Source organism: Schistocerca serialis, chromosome 9 (assembly GCF_023864345.2).
Source record: "Schistocerca serialis cubense isolate TAMUIC-IGC-003099 chromosome 9, iqSchSeri2.2, whole genome shotgun sequence".
Lineage (NCBI taxonomy): Eukaryota > Metazoa > Arthropoda > Insecta > Orthoptera > Acrididae > Schistocerca > Schistocerca serialis.
In genome coordinates this window covers 337,759,263-337,784,542 of record NC_064646.1, presented here as the reverse complement: position 1 = coordinate 337,784,542, position 25,280 = coordinate 337,759,263, and the positions used below count along the sequence as shown (strand labels likewise).

At 40.1% G+C, this 25,280-nt stretch overlaps 1 protein-coding gene across 4 annotated transcripts in view; it reads right to left on the bottom strand.

Annotated features, from left to right (window-relative positions):
* Nucleotides 1-25,280, bottom strand: part of LOC126418842 (palmitoyltransferase app-like) — a 197,461-nt gene that overhangs the window by 53,198 nt on the left and 118,983 nt on the right. For all 4 annotated transcript variants that reach the window (XM_050085824.1, XM_050085823.1, XM_050085821.1 and 1 more), the window contains exon 8: nt 12,061-12,196. In XM_050085824.1, the coding sequence (XP_049941781.1) occupies nt 12,061-12,196 (136 nt within the window). The remainder of the gene's footprint in view (nt 1-12,060; nt 12,197-25,280) is intronic.

Genomic DNA, 25,280 nt, shown 5'->3' with positions numbered 1-25,280 from the left:
TTTCTGTCTGACCATAATGAGTAGAAATAGGTTTTTACTAATATGTTCCAACTTCCACACGAACGGTAAAAATTCATGTGAAAGCTAAAGGTGAACCAGGATTGATTCGCTATTTGAAATATGGCAGAATATGACAAAATATGTCACTGATACAAGAGAGGATATCAAGGCAAATATAACCTCACAATTAATGAAGGGATGCATCCATTTCAGGGATGTCTTTGTTTCAAACAGTATATGCCACAGAAGGAACACTGATACTGAATAATATGTGCTTGTGGAAGCAGAATCAGAATGTATTTGATATTTTGATGTATCCTGTGGCAGGACAATGCTGTGATGAATGTAGTGCTAAGACTTCTTGATAACTTAGCAGTAGGGCCACACAATGTTAACTGATCGATACTATACAAGTGTACAGCCATCGACAGCTCTTGAAAGAAAGTGCACTACTCTCACCGGTAGCATTAAAAAGTAAAGAAGAAGAATGCTGCCTGCCTCCTAAATCACTTGAACAGACAGCAACAGTTATCCACTGTGAAGGAAAGACAACAGACATTTATATGATAAGCACAACGTACAGAGGAGACATGCCCTCCTATACTGACAGAAGGGAAGGGGTGAATCAGACTAGTGGCAATCATTGATTACAATAAAAACAAGTTTGGTGTTGACTCCAGTGGCCAGAGAATGTCACATGGAATATTCAACCATTGCTCTTTGAAGTGGTGAACAAAGCCTTTGTTGCACCTAATTCTCACTGCTGTTTCAGATTAGTTTGTATTAAATACACAGTTCATGAAGAAGAAAATTAGTACCAGCCAATTCACTAGTTCTGTTTGCAAAGATCTGTCAATGATGTGTTACTAACACTCAACTTCCACAAGTGCTACTGAGATTTCACAGGTGATTAGAAATAATTTCCTGTAAAAGAGTACCAATACAATCAGGGGGGAAAAAAAGAAGCACAGAATGCATATGGAGTGTGCTCAGGAAGAGAGAAGAAAGAAGGAGTAGCCAAAAGGAAAGGTAAATCATTTCTGTGTGGTGTATGCAAAGTGGTGTTTTGTGTGCAACGACATTGCCAGCTCTACCACACAAAAAATAACTATGTCAAACATTAAGTTGTTATCGTAATATGTATGTTTATGTTTAAATTATTAAATTAAATTAAATTAAACGAGTATGTTTAAATAAGTGACTAGCACTCAAAGTGTTAAATCTTCGCCGTCTTGCAGCATTGCTCAGCTGGTGGCTAGGACAGCATGAGTAAGTGTGTATTCTTGTTTGCTACTTCAAGAAATAAATACTCAGAAATCTGTCTTAATGGCAACATGGGGAAGGCTCGAGGCAGAGTTGCATGTATACAAACTGTCACAGGTTAACGTATTCTGTTGCTTGAGGCTGGGTATCTCATTTATGAGGACACATTCATCTGCTACTTGTCAATGTCTTAAGTGAAAAGCTCAGTAAACATGGCAATTGTTAATTCATGCACCCTGGAGACCTGACATGAGTCCACCAGACTTTCATTATTCTTGAAGCAGGGAGTCCCTAAGAGCTGACATGGTTATTCACCTGGACAAAGGTTTCTGCTGCCACTACACAAACCATTCATCAGCTGAATATGTTGATGGAATTGTTAAAATTTCCCTAATGTTGGGATGTGGTCACTGAGAAGCAGCAAGATTATCTCTTTACAGCCCTTCAGTACAATGCTAAGAAAAACACAAAACATGGAAATACATAAATAAAATGAGTGCATCATTTATGAATGACCTTAGTATCAAAATTTTTAGTACAAGGGAATGAGGAAAAAATACTTTCCATTTCATAGACAAATGTAAGGAGAAGTGCTAGAAGAAACAGAAACATCATGGAGAAAGGAAATAAAAATGGAAATGAGTAAATGGAAGAGGAAGAGCAGGAGGAGGAGGAGAAGGAGACTGTGGTAGAAACTGTAGAACGTAAAAAGTAATGAATAATACTCAAAGTAAAACTGAAAAGATAATTTTCTGAACTAAACCACAGAGAAACAATTATTTTTGAAAGGAGACAAAAAACTGAAGTAGAATGGAGATTAAATTTGTGTGCCACCTCATCTTTCTCTGTTTCTACTTTCATTTATTCTATATAATTCTCATTTTTATATGCCTCTCTCATTCTTACTAACCATGATGCCAATTTATATTTACTTTAAATTTGGTATTTTGTGTGATTTTTGCTTGAAACAATCATCATTCTGACCTGCACTACTTCTTGTGATTTTTCTGGCAACTTCTCCATCTATGCCACCTAGCCTGCTTATGGATATTCATAGTTCTTCAGTTGTGGTACTTTCCCTGTAATCATAATCATATCTCATTTGCCCCCTGCCTCACCTCACTGTCACTTGAAATCTTCTCCTGTTTCTTCCATATGTCTAGTAGTTTCCAATGATTATAAAAGTTATGCTACTGCATTAGTTGACAGGAAGCACATAAAAAGTGAAAAAAGGAAAGGTGGCAGCAGGGTCTTGCAGCTCTGGAGGTGGGCAGAGCTCAGTAGTGAAGTAGGCATCCTCCATAGTCCTTGTTCACTATCCACAGTGTCATCTACTGTAATTTTTATTACTCTTTGTTAACATTAGCTTTAACATGAATCAGAGTGAAAAATTATTTCACAGCTAGCACATTCCGCATTTTAAAGATGTGATTAATGCAGAAGCATGTGCACAGAATACAGCCTCTCAGTTATTTAAATTAATCATCCACGAGACAATATGAATACAACTAAGCTAGCTCCATACACAGATCCATAATTGTTATACGTGAAAAACTTGAATTATATGCACAACACACATCTGCTAGAAAATCCCACTGCGGAAATGGAAATAAACTCATTGTAAGTAAATAAAACAATATTTCAGAGGAACAGAAAATCAAGCCTGCATAATATACGACTTAACACACCTATCACACAAATAGCAGCATTGCAATAACCATCTGTAAGATACTACAGAGAGACCAAGGAGAAATTTGGAATGGAATTATAGTTCACAGAGAAGAAATTAAAACTGAGGTATGCCTATAACATTGTAGTTTTATCAAATTCACAACAGACCTAGATCAGTTGAAAAAATGGATAGTGTTTTGAAAAGAGGTTATAAGATGAATATCAACAACAGTAAAACAAATATAACTGAATGTAGTCAAATTAATACAAATTATGTTGAGGGAATCAGATTACAAAATGAAAAATTAAGAGTAACAGACGAGTTTCAATATTTGGGCAGAAAAATAATTAATGATAGCCAAAGTAGAGAGGATGTAAAATGCAAACTGGCAATAGCAAGAAAAGCATATCTGAAAAATAGAAATTTGTTAATGTTCAATATAAATTTAAGCATTAGAAATTCTTATTTGAAGATAGATTTCTGGAGTACAGCTCTGTATGTAAACACAAAGTAAATGATAAACACTTTAGATGAGAAGCGAATAGAAGTTTACGAGATGTGTTTCTACAGAAGAATGCTAAAGACTAGATAGTTGGATAGTGTAACTAAGGAAGACACACAGAACTGAGGAGAAAAGGAATTTGGTTAATAAAAGTGGTCAGCTGATAGGACACACCCTAAGGGATACAGAAATTCCCAATTTGGTAATGAAATGTACAAGGTAAAAATTGTAGAGGGAGACCAAGCAAGTTCTATATGCACACCCACAATTGTTCATACAAAGAATTTGAATTACATAAATAACCACTGCAAAACACTACTGCAGATACAAAAAGAAACTGCAGTAATGATTCAAACCAATGTAACCAAATAAAGCTATAATTTAGAACATTAAGAAAATCCTGAATAATGTTGTCAGTTATGAATGATCAAAAGCACAATATAAAAATTAACACCAACCATACAGATAGTAGTAATAAAACACACACACACACACACACACACACAGACATTTCTCAAACTTTTAACCTTGAAAAGCAAACAAACTATGAATTGTTCCCCTAATATTTCTTTATTATTAACCAAACCAATTTTTTACTTGCAAAGTCATCACGAGATAGCTAACCACACCTGCTGCCTAATTAAACAGTTTCTATTACCTGGCATTTTCCCCTTTAAATCAGAACTTAATTAGCATAAATATTATTTCTCAGTTAAAGATTGTCAAATGAGACCTCACCTAGGAACATTTGTTGCTGGTTGCAGTCACCCTCAGCAATCTTTTCTTGGAAGTTTCAAAACTCTCTTTGCTGGCTTAACATCAGATGGGTTGACTGTCATTCTGCCACCACTTAACTTTCCCCCCCCTGAAGAAACTGAATTAACTGATCACATTCAGTTTTTTCATCCTACACCATGACCCATTCCTCCTCTCATCAATTGGCCTTTCTACCTCTAATGACTGGGAGCTCACTTAACAGTGGCTACACCCTCCCCCTCACCACCACTACACCTATGAAATTAAACTTTTAACAATGTTATAAAAAGGATAGTTGCTACTCACCATATGGTGGAGATGCCGAGTCGCAGATAGGCACAACAAAAGGACTGCCAGGAAGTGAGCTTCCAGCCAACAAGGGCTTCTTTGGAAACACACACACACACACACACACACACACACACACACACACACACACACACACACACACACACACACAACTCTCATACACACGACCACAGTCTCTGGCTGCTGAGGTCAAACTGAAAGCAGCAGTGGCATGATGGGAGAAGCAACAGGCTAGTGGGGGTAAGGAGGAGGGAGGGCCACGGATAGCAAGGGAGGGGCTGTGGACAGTAAAGTGCTGCTAATGAGAGCATACAGGGCTGAGGTCAGAGAGAATAGGGTAGCTAGGTGCAGTTGGGAGGTTAGACTGCAACTAGCTGCCCTAACCTTTCCCCACCTCGTTCTTGTATGCCTGTATGCTCCTACTGGCAGCATTTCCCCCCTTCCGAATCCCAGTCTCCTCCTTACCACCTCCCCCCCCCCCCCCCCCCTCCTCCCACCAGGTTGCTTCTCCCATAAAGCGCTGTTTTAGTCGCAGTCTGGTCTCAGTGGCCAGAGACTGTGGTCATGTGTGTGTGTGTGTGTGTGTGTGTGTGTGTGTGTGTGTGTGTGTGTGTGTGTCCAATGAAGGCCTTGTTGGCCAAAAGCTTACTTTCTGACAGTCTTTTTGTTGTGCCTGTGACTCATCATCTCCATTATATGATTAGTAGCAACTATCCTTTTCAGACATTACTACATTCCACCCTGAATTTTCATTGTTTGAAATTAAACTTTTGGGTGGAGCAAAACTGAATCATTGAAAGAATATTATTTTTGTCATATATATACGGGCCACTGAGCATGGTGAAATGAGGTGATGTGCATGCCTCAATGATACAGTAGCCTTTAGCACAGCTGTACCCAGAATAGAGAAGTATTTGTGGTGTGACCAAACATACATGTGGTTCCTGAAGATGGCAAAGCCATTTATAGCTGTATGGGACGGGGGACGATTTGGGGGGGAGGGGGGGGGGAGCGCAGCAACAACCAGGACGACTGACTGATCCGGCATTGTAGCATTAGCCACCACGGTCTTGTTATGCTCGTACTGTGAATGGCTGAAAGCAGGTGGAAACTACGGCCATTACATTTTCTGAGGGCATGCAGCTCTACGGTACTGTTAAATGAACAGGACTTCTTGTCACATGAGTACAGGGTTACAAATCCAAAATCAAACACAGGTAAGGCAAGAGGGGGTCTAAAAATGACTAGGAAAATAGGAATATGCATACGCTACTATGAACAACACAGTTAACACATTCACAGCCAAGACAGACAAAAAGCCAACACCCAACACAACAATTTTATATGCTAACTACATCTGTAGATGATAAAGAAATTGAAAGAAACTGTAAAGAGATAAAAGAAATTATTCAGATAGTTAGGGAGATGAAAAATTAACAGCGATGGAATTTGGCAGTAGGGAAAAGACGAGGAGGAAAAATAGTAAGAAAACATGGACTGGATGAATGACGCCATCTGATAAAATTTTGCATAGAGCATAATTTAATCATCACTAGCAACTGGTTTAAGAATCACAGAAGGTTTTATATCTGATCTGGAGATGCAGCCAAGTTTCAAATAGAATACATAATGCTAAAACACAGATTAAAAACACAGATTTTAGACTAAAACAACATTTTCACCAGCACATGTGGACTCTTTACCATAATGTTTTGGTTATGACTACATATTAAAACTGAGAACATTACAAAATGTACACAATTAAGGATGTGGGATCTGGGTACATTGAGAGAACCAGACATTGTCGAGAGTTTCAAAGAGATCATTGGACAACAATTGACTGAAACAAGGGAAGAAATGCAATGAAATACGAATGGGTAGCTTTGAGGGATGAAATTGTAAAGCCGGCACAGGTTCAACTTGCAGGAAAGAAAATGCTTTGTAGAAATCCTTAGATAACTTACAAGATAATGAACCTAACTGATGAAAGGAAAAAATATAAAAAGAAAACTGTTGAACTACAAAACTGCAAATCAGGAATGGCTAAACAAGAAATTCAAGTATGTACAAGCACACACAACTCGTGGAAAGATAGATCCTGCATATAAGAAAATTAAGGAAATTTCTGGAGAAAAGACATGAAGCTGTAAGAATATCAGATGCAAACCAGTACTAAGCAAAGAAGGGAAAGCTGAAAGGGGGAAGGAATACATAGAAGGGCTATACAGGAGAAACATACTTGAGGACAATGAAGTACAAAGAGAGGAGGAAGTATATAAAGATGAGTTGGGAGATTTGATACTGCGAGGAGAATCTGACGGCATTGAAAGTCCTAAGTCAAAAAAAGGCCCCTGGAGTAGACAATTTTCCCTGAGAGTTATTGAGGCCCTTGGGAGAACAAGTCATGACAACAGCATTCCGCCTGGTGTGCAAGATATATGAGTCAGGTGAAATACTAAATGATTAATGGAAAATCTCATATAAGATGTGAAACAAATACTAACAAAGAGATAGAGGGGCTGGCCAGTACTTACCCCAGCTCAGTACAGCCGATAGATACACACAAAACAGAACTGAAAATTTACATTCCTAGCTTTCGGAACTTTGTTCCTTCATCAGGGAGGAGAGAGGGGAAAAAAGGGAAGAAGGGAAAGTGGATTCAGTTACTCACAACCCAGGTTATGAAGCAACAGGGAAAGGTAAACAGGGAGGGTAGCAAGGATGGAGGCATGGTTGTCAGAGGGAAGCCAAAGATATTCTACTGTAAGTACTGTGCCAGCTTCAAACCAGAGAGGATGCATACAGAAGTAAAGAGGTATATAGTATAAAGATAAACACAACTATGTAGGATAAAAAGATGCGTGAATGGCTAAAGAGGAAAGGGAAAGAGGAGAAGACTGAAGAGTGAATGGGAGTGAGGTGGTTTAACGTAGGTTCAGTCCAGGGGGATGGCGGGATGAAAGGATGTGTTGGAGTGCAAGTTCCCATCTCCGCAGTTCAGAGGGACTGGTGTTGGGTGGGAGAAGCCAAATGGCACATACAGTGTAGCAGGTTCCTAGGTCCCTAGAGTTATGCTGGAGGGCATGCTCCGCTACTGGGTATTGGGCATCTCCTAGGCGGACAGTTCGTCTGTGTCCGTTCATGCGCTCAGCCAGTTTGGTTGTTGTCATGCCGATGTAAAAGGCTGTGCAGTGCAGGCATGTCAGTTGATAAATGACATGTGTAGTTTCACACGTAGCCCTGCCTTGAATTGTGTATGTTTTACCAGTAGCGGGGCTGGAGTAGGTGGTTGTGAGGGGATGCATGGGGCAGGTTTTGCAGCGGGGTCGGTTACAGGGGTAGGAACCGCTGGGTAGAGAAGGTAGTCTGGGAATATTGTAGGGTTTAACAAGGATGTTACGGAGGTTAGGGGGGCGACGAAAGGCAACTCTGGGTGGTGTGGGGAGAATTTTGTCAAGGGATGATCTCATTTCAGGGGTTGACTTGAGAAAGTCATATCCCTGGCGGAGTAATTTGTTGATGTTTTCGAGGCCAGGATAATATTGGGTGACAAGGGGGATGCTTCTGTGTGGTCTGGGGGTAGGAACATTGTTGTTGGACGGGGAGGAATGTATTGCTCGGGAATGTTCCTACCCCCAGACCACACAGAAGCATCCCCCTTGTCACCCAATATTATCCTGGCCTCGAAAACATCAACAAATTACTCCGCCAGGGATATGACTTTCTCAAGTCAACCCCTGAAATGAGATCATCCCTTGACAAAATTCTCCCCACACCACCCAGAGTTGCCTTTCGTCGCCCCCCTAACCTCCGTAACATCCTTGTTAAACCCTACAATAATCCCAGACTACCTTCTCTACCCAGCGGTTCCCACCCCTGTAACCGACCCCGCTGCAAAACCTGCCCCATGCATCCCTACACAACCACCTACTCCAGCCCCGCTACTGGTAAAACATACACAATTCAAGACAGGGCTACCTGTGAAACTACACATGTCATTTATCAACTGACATGCCTGCACTGCACAGCCTTTTACATCGGCATGACAACAACCAAACTGGCTGAGCGCATGAACGGACACAGACGAACTGTCCGCCTAGGAGATGCCCAATACCCAGTAGCGGAGCATGCCCTCCAGCATAACTCTAGGGACCTAGGAACCTGCTACACCGTATGTGCCATTTGGCTTCTCCCACCCAACACCAGTCCCTCTGAACTGCGGAGATGGGAACTTGCACTCCAACACATCCTTTCATCCCGCCATCCCCCTGGACTGAACCTACGTTAAACAACCTCACTCCCATTCACTCTTCAGTCTTCTCCTCTTTCCCTTTCCTCTTTAGCCATTCACGCATCTTTTTATCCTACATAGTTGTGTTTATCTTTATACTATATACCTCTTTACTTCTGTATGCATCCTCTCTGGTTTGAAGCTTGCACAGTACTTACAGTAGAATATCTTTGGCTTCCCTCTGACAACCATGCCTCCATCCTTGCTACCCTCCCTGTTTACCTTTCCCTGTTGCTTCATAACCTGGGTTGTGAGTAACTGAATCCACTTTCCCTTCTTCCCTTTTTTCCCCTCTCTCCTCCCTGATGAAGGAACAAAGTTCCGAAAGCTAGGAATGTAAATTTTCAGTTCTGTTTTGTGTGTATCTATCGGCTGTACTGAGCTGGGGTAAGTACTGGCCAGCCCCTCTATCTCTTTGTTAGTATTTGTTTCAGGTGAAATACTCTCAGACTTAAAGAAGAATGCAATAATTACAATTCTATAGAAGGCAGGCACTTTTGTAGATTCTCTTTGAAATTCTGATGATGGCAGGTACAAAACACAGGAAGCCAAAGGTTATTTATAACTTGTAGCTGCTATCTGGTTTCTATACAAGAGTTGAAAGACGTGAAAATAAGCAGTAGTTCAGAAGGGAGTAAGACAGGCTTGTAGCCTATCCCAAATATTATTACTTCTGTACTTTGAGCAAGCGGTAAAAGAAACCACGAACAAATTCTGAGAGGAAATTAAGGTGCAGGAAGAAAAATTAAAATTTTAAAGTTTGTCAATGACACTGTAATTCTGTCACAGATAGCAAAGGACTTGAATGAGCATTTGAATGGAATGGACAGTGACTTGAAAAGGGTTTACAAATTGATTATCAACAAAAGAACAACAAAGGTATTGGAATGTAGTCAAATTATATCAGGTGACGCTGGAAAAATCAGATTAGGAAATGACACACTAAAAGTAGTAGATGAGTTTGGCTATTTGGGCAACAAAATAACTGACGATCGCAGAAAGCGAGGATATCAAGTGCAGACTGACTTTAACACAAAAAGCATTTCTGAAAAAGAGAGTTTGCTAACATTTAGAATAAATTTAAGTATTAGGAAGACTTTTCTGTATGTATTTGTCTGGAGTATAGCCTTATACGGAATTGAAATGTGGACAGTATACAGCACAGACAGGAAGAGAACACAGGGTTCTGACATTTTATGCTACAGAAGAATGTTGAGTATTTGATACACAGGTCAGGTAACTAATGGTAGATACTGAATCAAACTGGGGGAAAAAAGAAATTCATGACAACTTGACTAAAAGAAGGGATTGGCCGATAGGACACATCCTAACGCGGGAGGGAAAGGGATGAATACAGGAAGCAGATTCAAATGGATGCAGATAGCAGCTGTTACTTGGAGAAGAGGAGGCTGGAGAGTGTGGACAGCAGCATCAAACCAGTCTTGGGATAGAAGCCTCCAAGAGCACCACAGTAGAGGACACAAAAGTAACTCTAGTCTTCCTACCAGCTGACTGAAAGTTTCTTGAATTACCTGAATGAACTTCAATAGCAACAAAGTTGTATTAATTTTTTTTTATGTGCCTCCAGGTAGACGATTAGATGTAAATCATAAATACCAGATTATAAGATGAATGAATTACTATTCACAAAGTTCAAGTATTCCTGCTAATACAGTTTTTCCACGTCCTTAACCAATTACAGCTACTTGTGCTATCATTTTTTTCTGAATTATATGACAACCCAGCTGGATCATCATGAGAACCAGGATGTCACCTAAGAAATATCTACTTGGATAAAATTAGTGTGTGTGTGTGTGTGTGTGTGTGTGTGTGTGTGTGTGTGTGTGTGTGTGTGTGTGTGCGTGTGTGTGTGCTTGTGTGTTAGAGAGAGAGAGAGAGAGAGAGAGAGAGAGAGAGAGAGAGAGAGGAGGGGGGAGGGGGAGAGGTGAAGAGGTGAAGAGGTGAAGGGTGTAAAAAATTTTCACCTTCTCTTCCTCAAATGTTTCCTCCTCTGCAGAATAATACCAGCCAAAGGATTCAGTTCATTATTTAGGGAGAGTTATGTGAAAAATTTACTGGGGAGATTTATGTGAGAATCTTATTGGAATATAGCAGATAAGAGTCAAATAGGTCAACCGTCCTTTGCTGTATTCCTCCAATGTGCTGTTCTTGTGATCTGCTTCTTCCCCCCGTTTCAACCAATGGTTTTGAAAACTTGAAAACTCCAATTATACAATCTGCAGACTACACCCTATCAATCATCACACAGGAAATGCTATGCAGTAACTTTCACCTTTTCTATGGTGTAATTTTTGGACTAGAATGTGACAAGCATTGTGATATTGTTGTTTATTATGTTTAATCAGAATGTGAGGATTCTTTACGTAAACTACTACAAATTAAAACTGAGTGGAAAAATATGATAAAGAAATAATGTTCTCATATGAAACATGCAGGAGAAAAATTAAGATGCATGTGAAGGGTACTGGATAAAATTGCACTTAAAATAAGTTGCACATAAAATTATAAAAACCATATTATTAAATTCATGACTTAACACACCAAAATTTTTCTGTGCAGGGACAGAGATACACATGCACATGAAAACACACACCCATCTAGTGTATGTACACATTTATATTATGGAGATGGTGTGTGCAATGGATAACAGAGAAATAGTAACCATATCTGGAGAAAGCTTCTTTTTTGCAGTATTGGAAAAGTTGTACATACCGAGTGTTGAAAGTTATCCAAAAAGGTGAATTCTTCCACATATGAGTCTCACACAACCTTATCAGCCACTAAACACAAGACAGGAAAATAATTATAATAATTAAAAAGCTGAAATACTGATATCAGGTTCCTTCATCAGATGCAGCTATCACTGGAAATAAAGCATACCAGCCTCTGTTATAACTAGGAATTTATGGGCAGTTTTCAAATATGTAGTAGCACTATTGAAGCACTCAACATAGTGGGACTAAATATCTCCATTTTCATCTTCAGAATCAGGTTCACTGACAATGACAGAAGAGTCAAGGGGCACGAGTCCCCCAAAGGCATCACCAAGAGCTACGAGATTGCTGAGGCCACGAAAACCTCCTGCTGAAACAACAGGTCCTCCGACCAGCGGACTGGCTTCACGTGGAGCATGAGGGCCTCTCAGAGCAGGTCTACAGTGTCGAATACGGCCCGTCAGCCTCTCCCCCCTTGTTTCATTTACTAAAGCTGAAGAGGCAGACACAACACTTCGTAATCTGTACGCACCGTGCAATGACGTTGCCAGAGTCGTGGTTGTACCACCACTCCCTCTGATGGCACTGGCTCCAGAAGGTGAAGTCACTAGATTTTGTGTAGAACCCAAAGCGTCATTTGCGACACTTCCTGTCTGGCTAGCACCATTCTGAAACAGCAAAGAAAATGTACTGATTATTGAAAAACAAAGTACTTTTACAACACTGAGTGTCAGGCATTTATTTGCATTTATTTCCTGCACAGTGCTGGTTTTTATTGTCTGCAGTGAAATGTGATTATCCTTGCAATATTTTGACACAAAATAAGAAAAAAAGAAATATTATCACTTTCTTATGCAAGAACTGAATCGAATCCTGTCTCTATTTAAAATACATAATCCATAAACAATGATAAGAATGTAAGATTTACTGGAGTACTCAGTTTATCTCTAGAGAGCTCTTTTAAGTCTAGTTTATGGGAAAACTACTCATCTGGCACATATCCACAAGATAGGTCTCAGTCAAAATGACTCAAGAAGACTGCTTACATAGAAAATCAATTAGATAATTATGATAGAGCATGCCAGGCTTATAATATTCTCAGTAAATCAGAGTTTGGATTTCGAAAGAGTTGCTCTACTGAGAACGACATTTACATGTTAACTCATCAATCTTAGGTCTGCCATTGTTCCTCATATATATAAATTATCTTCTGTCTGAAGTACAACAAGTAGAATTAGTTGTTTTTGTGGATGACACTAGTATTGGAATCAATTCAAGCATACATACAGCAACAGACAGAATGGTAAACAATATTCTTAACAGTGTCATTGGTTTCTGTGAATGGTCTCATTCTCAATTTTAAAATGACACAACATACTCAGTCCTGCACATATAGAGTTACTATACAAATGATAAGTGTAACTAATAAATATAGTGGGAACTTCAATTTTTTAAAATCATCTATGTTGATGAGAATATAAACTGGAAATAGCACATTTTGGAACTCCTAAAAGACCTTAATTCAGCCACATTTGCACTTAGAATCACTGCAAATCTTGGGTACAGACAAATCAATAGGTTATTTTGCATATTTTCATTCAATTATGTCATATGGAATAATGTTCTGGGGTAACTCATCTACGAAAGAAAGTCTTCACTGTTAAAAAAGTGCTGAAAGAACAATATATGGTGTTCACCCATGATCATCTTGTAGACATCTGTTTAAGGAGCTGGGAACTTTGACTACCACTTCACAGTATATTTATTCCCTCACGAAATAGTTGTAAATAATCCACTGCAATTCAAAAGAACAATGATGTACACAATTACAATATCAAAAGGAAAAATGAAATTCATTACTCCAAATTAATGCTGTTTTTAGCACAAAAAGGGGTTCACAGAGCTGCAACAAAAAGTGATCACTTCCTCAGTGATATAAAATGTTTGGTGGACAGCAAAGGAAAATTCAAAAACAAACCGAAAAAGTCTCTCTCTGATAACCCCTCCTATTCCATAGAAGAATTTCTATTATTGTAATATGTAAAATGGGTTGGGCAGGAATTACTAATCCACATCTGCATGTTCAATAATAATAATAATAACAAAAATGTTTATAAATGATCAGCATCTAGTCATATTTACACAATCTGCAATGTAAGTGTGAAATGACTCATTCCGCACCATTATGATTTATGATACAAATGATACATGGAACATGAATGCAACTAACTAATTGTGTCCTGAAGAAGGCTTTATAATTGTGAAACCTGTGATACAAAATGTGTATTGTGATCGAAATATTAACAAAATGTGTTGGTGTGCATCTTATCTCGTGGAGATTCTGATGAAATAAAACCCACTTAATATTTTTTATACATTCAGCAATATTTTGTTATGAGTGCAGCACTCGGTATGTTGCACTACAAAGACTGAATCTGTCATCAATACATTTTTAACATATACACCCACATCCATACTCTTTAAGTGACCATACAGTGCATGGCAGAGGATACCCTTTATCACAGCTAGTTATTTCCTCTCTTGTTCCACTTGCAAATGGAATGCGGGCACAGCAACTGTCTATATGCCTCCGCATGAGTCCTAATTTCTCTTATCTTGTCTTTGGGGTCCTCACATGAAATGTACACAGGTAGCAGCAGAATCATTCTGCAGTCAGCCACAAATGTTGGTCTCTAAATTTCCTCAATGGTGTTTTGCAAAGAGAGTGTCGCCTTCCCTCCAGACATTCCTACTTGAGTTCATGAAGCATCTCCTTAGTACTCATGTGTTGACAACCTACCAATAACTAAAGCATCAGCATGTCTCTGAAATGATTCGATGTCTTCCTTCAATCCGACATGCGGGGATTCCAAACACTTGAGCAGCACTTAAGAATGGGCCACACTGTGTTCTATACGTGGTTTCCTTTATACATGAATGACACTTTCCTACAATTCTCCCACTAAACCAAAGTCAACCATTTTCCTTCTCTACTACCCAATTTATGTGCTCGTTCCATTTTGTATTGCTTTGAACATTACGCTATATATTTAATCAATGTGACTGTTTGAAGTAACACATCACTAGTATGTTTTTAAATGAACACACCGCCATTTAACTGTATTGTTGTTTATTTAATTATGACCCAGGTTAATGCCAGATGTAAATTCATCATCTTTCTACAAGATCTTGTGGGGAGCGATTATTATTCTTAATTTATGGTCAATTATGAGCTTGATGTTCTGCACTTGTACGTCAATGACATGAACTCAATCACTTGAAAATGGCATACAAGGCCAAAACCTGGGTCGTAATTAAATAAACAATACAGTCAAATGGTGAGTTATTCATTTAAAAATCATTGTATGACTGTTGCTCAGCAATACCAAAAACTGTTTACACCATTAGTACTGTACTCTAACATCAGAGGATTTTTTTCTCCTATTCACCTGCATTAACTTACATTTTTTTCTACATTTAGAGCAAACTGCTGTTAATCACACTAACTAGAAATATTGTCTAAGTCATTTTGTATCTTTTTACAGTCATTCAATGATGACACCTTCCAATACAGCACAGGATCCTCAGAAACCAGCCCAGATTGCTGCTCACCCTGTCCATCAGATCATTTATGTATGTAGATAATAAGGGCAGTCCTTATCACACTTCCATGTGGCACCCTTGACGATATTCTTGCCTCTGATGGACACTCATTGTCAAGGATAAGATATTGTGCTCTAATACATAAAACGTCTTCAAGCCACTCACATATCTAGGAACCTATTCTGTATGTTTATACCTTGGTTACCAGTCTGCAGTGAGGCACCATGTCAAACACTTTCCAGAAATCTAGGAATATGGATTCTATCTGCTGCAATTCATCCAAGATGTTAGGCAAGAAAAGAGCGATTTAAGTAGGAGCAATACTTTTTAATCCCATACTGTTTAATGGGTAGAAGCTTTTCCATCTCAAGGAAATTTATTATATTTAAACTTAGAATATACCCACAAATTCTGCAACAAAGCAATGTTACTACACTGGTCTGTAATTTTATTCATCTGTTCCTCTATCCTTATATACAGACCTCAATTGCATTTTCTTCCAGTTGCTTGTGACTTTGCACTGAGTGAGAGATTTATGATAAATATAAGTTAAATAAGGAGCCAATATCAAAGAGTACTCACTTTAAGAACAAACTGGTATTCCATCTGGACCTGGAGACTTGTGTGTTTTTAACTCTTTCAACTGCTTCTCAATGCCAGGGATGTCAATTTGTATGACCTACATACAGGAGTCTGTATGACAGTAAAATGATGGCAAGCCTGTACAATCCTCCTGTATGAATGATTTTGTGAATGTGAAATTTAAAATTTCCACTTTCCTTTTGTCATCTCTATTGCCACACCAGACAAATCACATCACTGGATCGAAGCCTTTATCCGGCTTAATGATTTTATGCAGGACCAGAATTTTCTTGGGTTCTCAGCAAGATCTGTCCCTAATGTATGACAGTGGAAACTATGTTTTGTGCACTGATCTATTTATGGACCCCAAGTGTCTACTGAAGTTTGCCTGTCAACACTTCTGTATTCTTTTCTGGACCAAAAGTGCAACAATCTCTGCCAGATAGTGTATTGCTCTACAGCATATTAGGTTTAAGTTCAAACACTTGTTCTGTGTCCCATTGTTTCCTGCAAAAAAAAATCATGGTACAGTGTAACTTTGTTTTTACACTCCCAGAATTAACATTTACAATATTATTTTAATTGTTCCCATCTAATTTCCTATGTACACAATGTTAATTTGCACCAGATTTTGGGTCAACATATTTATAATTTTCCCGCGATTTACACATTACGAAAAAATGTTCGTGGAGAAGAAAATGATGCTGGCATACTTTTGTCCATCCAGAAGTGTTTACAAATGTTAGATGGTTAAGTTCTTGACACCAGGGCACTCTACTTAACGGATCTGAACCACAGACATGTAAAATTTGGAACAATTTGTGCCTTATCTCCTGCCGCTGCCAAGCCCTACTTGGCGTGGTGGCTGAGGGAGTTTTGTTTGAATAAAGACATTGTGACTAATCACATCCATTTCCAAACTGCGCAAATGCAGTTTCGTGATTGTTGTCATCATTGTCACAACTTTTTCTAACCAAACCATATGCAGTGTAATTCGGTGTTTGGCCACTTGTAGCGCTAGTTGACATCATCATTAGCTTTGCGTTGCTCAAATACTTTTAGTTTAAACACAGCGGCAGTTACATATTTTCTTCATGCTGAGCAAAACATATTCCAGGAATTTATTCTTGTTGTCAAGTGTAGTATTTACATATGTATTTTTTGTGATGCTACACAAACAAACAATGTGAGTGATAGTTTGCATGTGTGTGGTTTTCCACCAACACATAAGTGAGGAGGCACAGTACCTGATAACCTTAAAAAGATGACTACAGTGCAAGAGAAACAGAAAGACACATATTCAAACAGCACATAAAACATTTATGTACACAATGTATAGGATACATTGGAATGACTCCTTACCCTCTCCCTTAAAACCCACATCCTTTCTTCTTTCCCTCTCCTTCCCTCTTTCCTGATGAGGCAACAGTTTGTTGTGAAAGCTTGAATTTAGTGTGTATGTTTGTGTTTGTTTGTGTGTGTGTCGACCTGCCAGCACTTTCATTTGGTAAGTCACATCATCTTTGTTTTTAGATATATATCACAGATAAAGTGCATAAATCAAACGGTTATCCTATACATAACTTTTATGGCTTAAAATGTTATTTCCCACATTCTACATTTACCCGCATTTTACACAATTTTTTTGAAGTTCCTTGAGAAGCGTAAAAGCGAGGTTTTACTGTATGAGTATCATACCATACTGGAAGATAGCAGGTAAGAGTAACCTATAGCACTTTTAATGTACTCCAGAAAATTAAATTATCGAATTTTGTATCTGATAATCCAGACTGGCAGGTGATTTGTGAATACCAATGAGGGACACACATAGTCAGAAAATGATTACTGTTGATGAAACACACCAACAATGATGCTAACAATATCTATCAAGACTTTACAGTACGAATGTCACCTGTCTTGTCATACAATCTTCTGATGAATTCTGTCTGAAACAAAGTGTGCTTATGTCACAAATGTGAGCAGTAAAATTACTATGTGTTAGTTCACAACTAAATATTATATAAAACCCTCGGAGAGGTCTCAGCAAGTTATATCCCAGCGAACATGGCCTTTATATTATTTGCAGGCTTTTATACACATAAAAAGCTTAAATGGAGCAAGACAGTTATACAGAAACTGCAAGAGTTTCAGATAAACAATAATACGAAGATCCAGAATATATACCTCTATATTTATACTCTGCAACCCACTGTGAAATGCGAGATAGTGGATACTTCCAATTGTATCAGTTACGAGGGTTACTTCCTCTTCCATTCACATATGGAAAGAATGATTGCTTAACATCTTTGTGTGCAATATATAACCAGTCCAAACTTGTCTTTGCAATCCCTATGGGGGCAACACATTGAAGATATTAGTATATTCCTAGATTCCTCACTTAAAGCTGGTAATTTTCACTCAATTGACTGCATCTATCTTTAAATGACTGCTAATTCAGTTTTTCCAGAATCCCCATGACTCTCTTCCATGGGTCAAACAAACCTGTGACCATTCATGCTGCCCTTCTAGACATACGTTCAATATCACTTGTTAGTTCTATTTAGTATGGGACCCACACACTTGAGCATTATTCTAAATGTTGAATTAAACTGAACTATGCATAAATGTCTTGACAAGGATGTGTAAATACAATGAAAATTTGGTAAAAGAAACAAATGGGAACACTATTAGAATTTTAAAAAATAGAAATAATGTTGGATAGAAACTACATTTCATTAGTTAAGTTGGCAGATGGCTCAGCAACTAACACCAGAAAGAAAACTGAACAAACATTCCCAGGTTTCTTCACTGTTGGTATTGTTCAAGAAATGAATCAGAAACAATTAGCAATGAATTTCATGATGTAGTACTAGAGAAATATGTAAAGCCACTTGAGGTATGAAGAAAGGAAAGACGGTGGGAGATGATGGTGCTTCAACAGAATGATTAAAGCTAGAGGTAATCTAAATGATTAATGGAAAATCTCATATAAGATGTGAAACAAATACTAACAAAGAGATAGAGGGGCTGGCCAGTACTTACCTCAGCTCAGTACAGCCGATAGATACACACAAAACAGAACTGAAAATTTACATTCCTAGCTTTCGGAACTTTGTTCCTTCATCAGGGAGGAGAGAGGGGAAAAAAGGGAAGAAGGGAAAGTGGATTCAGTTACTCACAACCCAGGTTATGAAGCAACAGGGAAAGGTAAACAGGGAGGGTAGCAAGGATGGAGGCATGGTTGTCAGAGGGAAGCCAAAGATATTCTACTGTAAGTACTGTGCCAGCTTCAAACCAGAGAGGATGCATACAGAAGTAAAGAGGTATATAGTATAAAGATAAACACAACTATGTAGGATAAAGAGTGTGCTCCCTGCCGCCGTTGGATAAGCAGCTGCAGCAGCAAGTCGTATACTCCTAGCTCACTCATTTGTTACATAGTTTAATTCTTAATTTCTTTGCGTGTTTTTGGTACTTGCATTGTTTAATTCATAAATTTCGGGCGTATTATAGTATTTGAGAGTTGTAGCATCGCGTTTTAGTACCTGAATAGTGTAAATTCGCGTAGTCGTTTGTCTACTGTTTTCTTTTGAACGGCCAGTGTCGGTTGGTCGCAGTCAGTGTGCTCCCTGCCGCCGTTGGATAAGCAGCTGCAGCAGAAAGTCGTATACTCCTAGCTCACTCATTTGTTACATAGTTTAATTCTTAATTTCTTTGCGTGTTTTTGGTACTTGCATTGTTTAATTCATAAATTTCGGGCGTATTATAGTATTTGAGAGTGTAGCATCGTGTTTTAGTACCTGAATAGTGTAATTTCGCTTAGTCTCCTTCCGCCGCCGAGCAGTGTCAGCAGTGCGCAAGTAGCAGCATTACTGCATTTACTAGGCAATCTTGTATTTTAATAACCGTTTAAATTTTGTCGATTTGTTTGCGCTCTCTGTAGATTAGTTCAGACATTCTTTGCAAAACAGTTTTTAGCATGGATAGGGACTGCAACTGCTGTGTTCGGATGCAGGCTGAGTTGGCATCCCTTCGCTCCCAGCTTCAGGCAGTGTTGGCTTCGGTCACACAGCTTGAGGCTGTTGCCAATGGGCATCACTGTGGGGGTCCGGATGGGGGTTTGTCGGGGACGGCCAGCTCGTCCCATGCATCCCCTGATCGGACTACGACTGTGGTTGCCCGGGATACTGCCCGCATTGAGGCTGATCCCTCACCTGTGGTAGAGTGGGAGGTCGTTTCAAGGTGTGGCAGGGGGCGAAAGACATTCCGGAGGGCTGAACGGAAAGCCTCTCCAGTTTGTCTGACGAACCGGTTTCAGGCTCTGTCTCAGGCTGATACTGATCTTCGGCCTGACATGGCTGCTTGTCCTGTTCAAGAGGTTGCCCCTCAGTCTGCAAGATCCGGGCAGTCGCAGAGGGTGGGCTTACTGGTAGTTGGGAGCTCCAACGTCAGGCGCGTAATGGGGCCCCTTAGGGAAATGGCAGCAAGAGAGGGGAAGAAAACCAATGTGCACTCCGTGTGCATACCGGGGGGAGTCATTCCAGATGTGGAAAGGGTCCTTCCGGATGCCATGAAGGGTACAGGGTGCACCCATCTGCAGGTGGTCGCTCATGTCGGCACCAATGATGTGTGTCGCTATGGATCGGAGGAAATCCTCTCTGGCTTCCGGCGGCTATCTGATTTGGTGAAGACTGCCAGTCTCGCTAGCGGGATGAAAGCAGAGCTCACCATCTGCAGCATCGTCGACAGGACTGACTGCGGACCTTTGGTACAGAGCCGAGTGGAGGGTCTGAATCAGAGGCTGAGACGGGTCTGCGACCGTGTGGGCTGCAGACTCCTCGACTTGCGCCATAGGGTGGTGGGGTTTCGGGTTCCGCTGGATAGGTCAGGAGTCCACTACACGCAACAAGCGGCTACACGGGTAGCAGGGGTTGTGTGGCGTGGGCTGGGCGGTTTTTTAGGTTAGATGGCCTTGGGCAAGTACAGAAAGAGCAACAGCCTCAACGGGTGCGGGGCAAAGTCAGGACATGCGGGGACCAAGCAGCAATTGGTATTGTAATTGTCAACTGTCGAAGCTGCGTTGGTAAAGTACCGGAACTTCAAGCGCTGATAGAAAGCACCGAAGCTGAAATCGTTATAGGTACAGAAAGCTGGCTGAAGCCAGAGATAAATTCTGCCGAAATTTTTACAAAGGTACAGACGGTGTTTAGAAAGGATAGATTGCATGCAACCGGTGGTGGAGTGTTCGTCGCTGTTAGTAGTAGTTTATCCTGTAGTGAAGTAGAAGTGGATAGTTCCTGTGAATTATTATGGGTGGAGGTTACACTAAACAACCGAACTAGGTTAATAATTGGCTCCTTTTACCGACCTCCCAACTCAGCAGCATTAGTGGCAGAACAACTGAGAGAAAATTTGGAATACATTTCACATAAATTTTCTCAGCATGTTATAGTCTTAGGTGGAGATTTCAATTTACCAGATATAGACTGGGACACTCAGATGTTTAGGACGGGTGGTAGGGACAGAGCATCGAGTGACATTATACTGAGTGCACTATCCGAAAATTACCTCGAGCAATTAAACAGAGAACCGACACGTGGAGATAACATCTTGGACCTACTGATAACAAACAGACCCGAACTTTTCGACTCTGTATGTACAGAACAGGGAATCAGTGATCATAAGGCCGTTGCAGCATCCCTGAATATGGAAGTTAATAGGAATATAAAAAAAGGGAGGAAGGTTTATCTGTTTAGCAAGAGTAATAGAAGGCAGATTTCAGACTACCTAACAGATCAAAACGAAAATTTCTGCTCCGACACTGACAATGTTGAGTGTTTATGGAAAAAGTTCAAGGCAATCGTAAAATGCGTTTTAGACAGGTACGTGCCGAGTAAAACTGTGAGGGACGGGAAAAACCCACCGTGGTACAACAACAAAGTTAGGAAACTACTGCGAAAGCAAAGAGACCTCCACTCCAAGTTTAAACGCAGCCAAAACCTCTCAGACAAACAGAAGCTAAACGATGTCAAAGTTAGCGTAAGGAGGGCTATGCGTGAAGCGTTCATTGAATTCGAAAGTAAAATTCTATGTACCGACTTGACAGAAAATCCTAGGAAGTTCTGGTCTTACGTTAAATCAGTAAGTGGCTCGAAACAGCATATCCAGACACTACGGGATGATGATGGCATTGAAACAGAGGATGACACGCATAAAGCTGAAATACTAAACACCTTTTTCCAAAGCTGTTTCACAGAGGAAGACCGCACTGCAGTTCCTTCTCTAAATCCTCGCACAAACGAAAAAATGGCTGACATCGAAATAAGTGTCCAAGGAATAGAAAAGCAACTGGAATCACTCAATAGAGGAAAGTCCACTGGACCTGACGGGATACCAATTCGATTCTACACAGAGTACGCGAAAGAACTTGCCCCCCTTCTAACAGCCATGTACCGCAAGTCTCTTGAGGAACGGAGGGTTCCAAATGATTGGAAAAGAGCACAGATAGTCCCAGTCTTCAAGAAGGGTCGTCGAGCAGATGCGCAAAACTATAGACCTATATCTCTTACGTCGATCTCTTGTAGAATTTTAGAACATGTTTTTTGCTCGCGTATCATGTCATTTCTGGAAACCCAGAATCTACTATGTAGGAATCAACATGGATTCCGGAAACAGCGATCGTGTGAGACCCAACTCGCCTTATTTGTTCATGAGACCCAGAAAATATTAGATACAGGCTCCCAGGTAGATGCTATTTTTCTTGACTTCCGGAAGGCGTTCGATACAGTTCCGCACTGTCGCCTGATAAACAAAGTAAGAGCCTACGGAATATCAGACCAGCTGTGTGGCTGGATTGAAGAGTTTTTAGCAAACAGAACACAGCATGTTGTTATCAATGGAGAGACGTCTACAGACGTTAAAGTAACCTCTGGCGTGCCACAGGGGAGTGTTATGGGACCATTGCTTTTCACAATATATATAAATGACTTAGTAGATAGTGTCGGAAGTTCCATGCGGCTTTTCGCGAATGATGCTGTAGTATACAGAGAAGTTGCTGCATTAGAAAATTGTAGTGAAATACAGGAAGATCTGCAGCGGATAGGCACTTGGTGCAGGGAGTGGCAACTGACCCTTAACATAGACAAATGTAATGTATTGCGAATACATAGAAAGAAGGATCCTTTATTGTATGATTATATGATAGCGGAACAAACACTGGTAGCAGTTACTTCTGTAAAATATCTGGGAGTCTGCGTACGGAACGATTTGAAGTGGAATGATCATATAAAATTAATTGTTGGTAAGGCGGGTACCAGGTTGAGATTCATTGGGAGAGTGCTTAGAAAATGTAGTCCATCAACAAAGGAGGTGGCTTACAAAACACTCGTTCGACCTATACTTGAGTATTGCTCATCAGTGTGGGATCCGTACCAGGTCGGGTTGACGGAGGAGATAGAGAAGATCCAAAGAAGAGCGGCGCGTTTCGTCACCGGGTTATTTGGTAACCGTGATAGCGTTACGGAGATGTTTAATAAACTCAAGTGGCAGACTCTGCAAGAGAGGCGCTCTGCATCGCGGTGTAGCTTGCTCGCCAGGTTTCGAGAGGGTGCGTTTCTGGATGAGGTATCGAATATATTGCTTCCCCCTACTTATACCTCCCGAGGAGATCACGAATGTAAAATTAGAGAGATTAGAGCGCGCACGGAGGCTTTCAGACAGTCGTTCTTCCCGCGAACCATACACGACTGGAACAGGAAAGGGAGGTAATGACAGTGGCACGTAAAGTGCCCTCCGCCACACACCGTTGGGTGGCTTGCGGAGTATCAATGTAGATGTAGATGTAGATAAAAAGATGCGTGAATGGCTAAAGAGGAAAGGGAAAGAGGAGAAGACTGAAGAGTGAATGGGAGTGAGGTTGTTTAACGTAGGTTCAGTCCAGGGGGATGGCGGGATGAAAGGATGTGTTGGAGTGCAAGTTCCCATCTCCGCAGTTCAGAGGGACTGGTGTTGGGTGGGAGAAGCCAAATGGCACATACGGTGTAGCAGGTTCCTAGGTCCCTAGAGTTATGCTGGAGGGCATGCTCCGCTACTGGGTATTGGGCATCTCCTAGGCGGACAGTTCGTCTGTGTCCGTTCATGCGCTCAGCCAGTTTGGTTGTTGTCATGCCGATGTAAAAGGCTGTGCAGTGCAGGCATGTCAGCTGATAAATGACATGTGTAGTTTCACACGTAGCCCTGCCTTGAATTGTGTATGTTTTACCAGTAGCGGGGCTACTAGAGGTACACATACAAAGGCAAAATTAGTTTTGAGAGAAGACAATTGCACAAAACTGCAATATTTTATACAAAATGGAAGAAATAATCAGCCTCCTCTCCATAATGTACAAAATAGTCACTGAAACTGTCATCAATTACACAAAAAACATTAGACTTTCAGCAGGCAAATGAATGAGTCGCCTCTAGAAGTGGATGAACCATCTGCAAGTAATGAAAGAAAGTACAGAGCAGAGCTATGAGTATGGATTACCATTTTGTCTGGGATTAATAGATTTTGAGAAAGCTATTGACTCAGTTTCAATAAAACCACTGGTAAACATGGAGAAACAAGTACATTGAAGAATATAGATGTCACTGCTACAGATTCCAGTATACTCCATTACGATACAGAAAAATTCAAAACTGAAAGAGGAGTCAGGCAAGGAGATTCTATACCATTCAAATCATTCTCTACAGTCCAATGAAAGTTTCTCAGACCCTCAAGCTGGAAAAAAAGAAGCATTTTGCCGATGACCTTACACTGTTTGCTCCTAATGCAGATTAACTCCAGCAATAAATAGAAGAAATTCATAGAGCAATTTTTAAAGAATGCTTGCAAGTGAATTACAATAAAGCTAAAGTAATGTATCATTAACAAATCAAAAAGAAATTAGTACAAATTAACACGGACATCATACAACCAGTTAATGAGTTTTCATATTAAGGACAGCAAATGAAATTAACAGATGAATAAAAATGACGTAGAGGGCTTTTGATAAACCACATTTAAGGTTTTCAAAACTATGCTTCAAATAAGTGTGAAAAGAAACATTCAGAAGTCATGTGTATTAGCAGATTGGACTTGTGCAATAAAACATGAATTTTAAATGTGAAAACCATTCAAAAACTGTGGTCGACCAAATGAGTGATGGAGATATGCACGTTTGGTTTACCAGGAGGTACAGGAAGCAAACAAATAGATGAGGAAACAGACTGGAATGGAAGAAGAAATTATGGCTGTAATGAAACTGAAATGAAGGTGAGTGGCATATGTAGTCAAGCAAATAGATGGTAGAAGCACCAAGGTAGTTGTTTGCTGGAAACCAAGATATTAGAAAGGATTGAGATGATGATATAATGGAAGATGGGTAGACAATGATAGAAAACAGGGAACCCAACTTTTGTATGCATATAGCTGAAGACTCTGCATGGGAAATCTAGAGGAGTATTTTATCAGACAGAGAAGGCTGAATGGAATATGATGATGCTGATGCTTATGCTTCTGCTGCTTCTGCTGCTGCTGCTGTAGCC